This window comes from Porites lutea, chromosome 12 (assembly GCF_958299795.1).
Source record: "Porites lutea chromosome 12, jaPorLute2.1, whole genome shotgun sequence".
In the NCBI taxonomy this organism is placed as follows: Eukaryota; Metazoa; Cnidaria; class Anthozoa; order Scleractinia; family Poritidae; genus Porites; species Porites lutea.
Window position 1 is genome coordinate 13540007 of NC_133212.1, and position 5593 is coordinate 13545599.

Below are 5593 nucleotides of genomic sequence, written 5' to 3' on the forward strand. Positions count from 1 at the left end.
AGCCGTTTATAAGGAAACGTTTAATTTGATGTGAACATTAAAATACCTCAAACAATGCAAAATAGTTGAAATTTTATGGTCGGAAAGTAGTCTAAGTCTACTGAAGAAACGGTAAACTTCGGTGATTATCGGGGAGATTTCAAACTCTAATCTGGAGACCGGGAAAAACGGTCCAAAATCTGGAGTCTCCCGGGAGAGTTGACAGCACTGTACTGGGAGCTGAGGAGACCTTTTCGGTCTTTTTGCCGGTCAAAACATAATGATGTTACATGCGCCGCAGTCCAGACGGATCGTGTCACGTGGTCTAAATTGCACAATCAGAGGCGTGCGTAAGTGAAGTCTTCCAAGTACATGGTGCCATAATGGCTTTGTCTAAACACTCCGCGGATATCGAGGTAAGTTGCAATCAGCCTTTAACAAACGTTAAATGAGAAAACATTGTTAATCTTAGGAATATCCACATGCAAATGGTCGCCAAGTGGTCTAAACCTTAGTGGAAATCAAAAGGTAGGTTAAGCAAGAGGGAAGTCATTCGACCTTGCAGTCTAGTTGTGGAGCTGTCGATTGTAGGTACGTTTGCAAAAACGTCTTCATTGTAGAGGGGCTTTATTCAAATGGCAGCGAAAGAAACTGATCAACCACTAGGTATTCGATGGAGGCTCGCTACAGCCTTCACGTAGGCCTCATCAACTTGTTCGCTTGGTCTTTTGCAGTAAAAGACCAATAAACAACCAAAAAAGCATCACAGAAAGCACTGTAAGCAGCTTATGTTGTCTTAACTTCGGTAAAACGGAACGCAACTTCTGTTTATTGATGTATCATATAATTACATAACCCGTCATATCGGAATCGCCGCCGCACGTGTTGTTCATTAAACTTAAGCTGAAACCATACATGTAAACTTGTATTCGACTCTATTAGACATTGTAAATTGTGTTTCTTATAGCGCAAGTAAACTTAAGCTTGGGTGCTTTTGAGTTTTTCTTAGAAAAATTCACAAACCTCAGGTCCATGTATAAGTTTACACGTGTGAGATTTTTATTGTTTTTCTTAAAAGTGTTCTCATTGTTTAATAGTCATCATAATGACTCATTGATGTGTGTTTTATATGTAGTACTACGCATCATAGCCCACGTTCGATATAATTATTAAAATAATGACTCGGACGCTTTCTGGTCATTTTTCTATATTTGGTTTGGTTTTCTTTTTTGTTTAAGTCTCTTCTGGGAATTGTGAGACAATGGAGTTGTGAAAAATTTTCAATTTTGACCTCTAAAGCCTCAAAGTCATGTTAAGATTTTAATACATCGAACGTGGGCTATTAAATCGCAGTTTTGATAGCTATTTACTACTTTTAATTCAATTAACGGTTTACTAAAAGATTAGTCATGGATATAATATTTATATTCATAGTATATGATATATATGGGTCATTGAATGGTCAAGATGGTATTGGCTTAAGTTCCTAAGGCAGAACATGTAAAAACTGTTTGAGGAAATGTGCTTGGTCAATGAAGGATTTACTACATGGCTCGTTTTCTTTTTTGTCATTGCCTTAACTGAATGTTTTGAGTGTGAATTTTTTTTCTTGTGTGAGCAAAGCAGGCAATCCTAAACTTGAAAGGTCTACTAGACTTTATCTACTTTAAGGGTATCTAATGGTGCCTTCAAAATTAATCTTAGAGTTCCTACATAGTTTAGCCGAGTCCTCACTTGCTCTTCCTTTCATATCTTTACAAGTACTTGCATGCCTACGAAGTTGTTGATCACTCCAAATTTTGTAATTCCTTCTCTGTGTTTTTTTTTGTACGGAAATAAACTAATATCTCCTTGGTTTTGAACTCATGAATTTGACTGTCAGCTACGTACGTATAGGTGAAAGCAAACGAAGATAACAATTCTTTCCCATGTCATCTACATGTCTGTCTGTATGCAAATGAGGATTACAATATTATATTCTTTTTTCTCAGGTCATCTACATGTCTGTATGTAGCCTTTCTGCTTGAAAGAAGAATTATTATATTAGCTTTTCATGGTCAATTTCCTCTAATTACAATGCGTTCTTTAGTAAATGGTTGGAACCCAGAAGTATTAGTCCAGTGTAGTTAATATAGTCTGATCGTCCTGGTGAGGGTTGTTTTGAAAAAAAGCTCTTGTCCAGTAGTTGCACTCTATTAAATAACAACAAGATGCTTTACAAGTGCTTGCTGCCCATGGAGAAAATTTGATCATTAGCTTTTCATGCATTCAGAACAAAAAGCAGTGCATTTGATATCCATTGTTACGTGCCGGAATAACCAAGAGATGTCCGCGAACAAGGCATAAGTTAAAAGAACTCCTGAGTATGATATAAGGCACACAACAAGAGTGTAACAATGAGCAGTTACCCTTTTTAACTATTGTTTATTTAGTTATACACTGTTATAATTACTTAGGTTAAAGATTAAGTTAAGCAGTTCGTAAAGCAGGCAGGCTTACTGTCTTTCATGGCCATACAGGAACAACTCCCAATTCCACTGACTTAAGACATCAATGCTTGACTTTCTTGATTCACTGGATCCTTTCCACTCATTGGCTTTTCTGTGATTCACAAACTGGTACGGGGAACTTCATCATGAACTCTTTTATCTTCTTCTCTTTTCTGCTATCATCTCTTTCTTCTCCCCAGATAAAGGAGGAGTTTGCATATATCCCATCATGCTTTGCGTTTGAACTATATTATCAAACTCTATTCGTCACGTGATACTGTTAGTTCAAGATGGACGCCGTGGAGAGAAGGCCGTGCGACGTGAAGCTATTCAAAGATAATCGCTACGTATGGCTTCATTGTATCGATCTGGAAAGCCGATTCGAGCTTACAGTCAAAAGCTTTCCACTTTTGAAGGTCAAGCTTGTTTACGGCCACTTTTTGTTCATGTGGGATTTGTCGGAACGAAGACTAGTAATGTTGCCCGACTCGGATGATGTGATGTCGAAATTAACTGGAGTAAAATCGCCTTGTTGTATCAACGTGAAGTCAAGTGATGGAGCGCCTTGCTCTAGGTGTATCTGTGTTCCATGACGATTCATGAGATCGGCGCTTGCTCTCGGGTTTACCCGGAGAGTCGAACGTAGGTACATGTCTACGTTTTAGACTTCCCTCCTCCATAACAAACAAACCTAAAAGGAACAATTCAGGACGTCGGATGAATATTTCTAGTGATTTAGATCTCAAATAATACCAAAAGGAATCCAAAATAAACCTAACGATACATACAAATATGTCTATTGCAAATCCATAAAACAAAGCACGTGGAAAAGGAACAAGATCATGCGGAATTTGCATCACACAAAAGCACAGTCAATTCTTAACAGACCAAAATTTGCACGCTTTTCTTGGTCGTCTAAGGTTAAAACTAGAGAGGTCAAAAGAGGTCAAGACCCGTTTTCTGAATATTCAACCTTCACTTTCTGAAATGGAACTACCGTTGAGATTTATATTTGCATTAAACATTATGCAAATTAATAAAGATAGGAACCACTCGACTGTAAACACAAACACAAAGGCGCGCTATTGAAAAAACACTCTATTGTTTCATTGAACTCTTCACGCTTGACGACCATAAAGCGCCGAAAAAATAAAACTAACGAAAACTTGAAAGAAAAATTCATAAAAAATGGTAAAATCACTTACCTGGAGTACGCCAAAGTTGGCAAAATGGCAGGCTAAAAATCACTCATTAACGGAAAGACGACCGCCTTCGACCCGCCATTTTCATAACAAGCGTAACGAAATTGCACCAAAGCATGCTGGGATATATGCAAAATCCTCCTTTTCCCCAGATATAGCAATGTCAAAGGTTATAGCTCCTCCATAGTTATCGCAGTTGATTATAGCTTTCTCACAGTATAGCATCCATAGCTGATAAGTTCAATCACAGCTAGCCACGAGGGAAAGCCCTCGGGCACACACACCTCTGTTACTTGGAAGCCTGCTTTTATACTTTTTCTTTAAGCAACTAGAACGTTCCATTGCTATTTATAGTGTATTACAACATCTACTATTAATTTTGTGGAAACTGCTTAGTCACATTACAGGTATTTCTGGAATATTACAGATTATAAGATGATTCTAGAAAAGTCTGGAATTGCATGACAGATAAACTAAAAATAATTCTGATCCTCATAACACCATTCAAGAGTGATTAGCATCAATTTTGTCCTAGAAAAGTCTAATGGCAATGTATACAAGAGAATTAATAAAGTGGTCACTGATTCTTTAAGGAAAACTATAGAGATCAGTCTTTGGAAGTGTCTGCTCCCTAGTGAGCACCCTGTGACTAATATCTGATTTTTAAATACTTCTGCTTAAAGTTGCATTTTTGTTGTAGCTGCCCCTCTTAGTTGCCGTAAGTTTTGTGCAATTTTGTTACCAAAGAGATTTGTAGTAAGGAATCTCCCCAACAGGTTTCCATAGCCTAGAGCGAGTTTCAACTTTACAGCTGATTTATACAAATGTAGATTATAAAAATTTTGAGTATTCAAGGCAATACAAAATGGCTCAAACAGTCCTAAAGCAAAATCTCCCTGCCACTTAGATATCGACTACATCATTTTAACCATGTGTTGTAGGCCTGTATCAGGTGATGGTGTCAATATTATTTGAAAATTTACTGCGATGATCATTCTTCACTTTCATCTACAACTGCAGTGCAAAAATGAATTATTTTATATCTTCACATCATTTCACTCCTTACGGGAGATATGAACTCTATAAATTGATCTCGCTCCCAATGTGTGGCTTCATAGCTCAGTTGGTAGAGCAACGCACGGGTAACGTGGAGGTCACGGGTTCGAATCCCGTTGAAGCCCTGATTTTTTCAGGCTTCGTCTTTCCAATTGCTTAAATTGGAAAATTTACTGCGATGATCATTCTTCACTTTCATCTACAACGGCAGTTCAAAAATGAATTATTTCATATATACTTCACATCGTTATTTAATTAGTAGCTCTTGGGTTGCTAGTGATAGGTGTATCGTGAATTCCACTAGCCTCATGGCTGGTGGGTTTCGATCTGATGTATTGTCGGCATTATCGGAGGGTGAAAATGTTCCCTTGAAGCAGTCCATTGTGCTTCCAGCCGTTTTATTGTTTTGTTTTATTATCATTTTGCCAAAAAACACAAAATATACATATTAAATTAAAAAAAATAAAGATGAGGCAAGGGAACCCAAGGAAGCCAATAAGGCTTGTGTATAGGACCACCTTTTAAAATTATGTCATCTAATTAATAATTGCAATACTGACATCGGCAATTTAACTCTAAGTACACACAATTTGTTTGGAACATAGAAAATAGTCATTAAATAGAATAAAAATAGAAAAGGCTGAACATGTAAGTGCAAAAACGAGAAAGGAAAGGTGAGGAAAAATAATGCAATAATAAATGAGAAAAAAAAAAGCGAAAGAAGCAAAAAACTACACACAAGTATTATGAGAGCCATAGTGTGCTTATACCAAGAAAAAATGACTTAAGTTTAGAATTAAACAAAGCAGTACTAGAGGCATTCTGAATTTCAGGGCTACGGGAATGGAATATTTTGGGCTCTTGAAA

At 37.2% G+C, this 5593-nt stretch overlaps 1 protein-coding gene across 1 annotated transcript in view; it reads left to right on the top strand.

Annotated features, from left to right (window-relative positions):
* Positions 1-299: 299 nt before the first annotated feature.
* LOC140953986 (dihydropyrimidine dehydrogenase [NADP(+)]-like) overlaps positions 300-5593 on the top strand; it is a 35375-nt gene continuing 30081 nt past the window's right edge. Inside the window, exon 1 of the mRNA XM_073403371.1 lies at positions 300-395. Coding sequence (XP_073259472.1) covers positions 363-395 — 33 coding nt within the window. The 5' untranslated portion in view covers positions 300-362. The remainder of the gene's footprint in view (positions 396-5593) is intronic.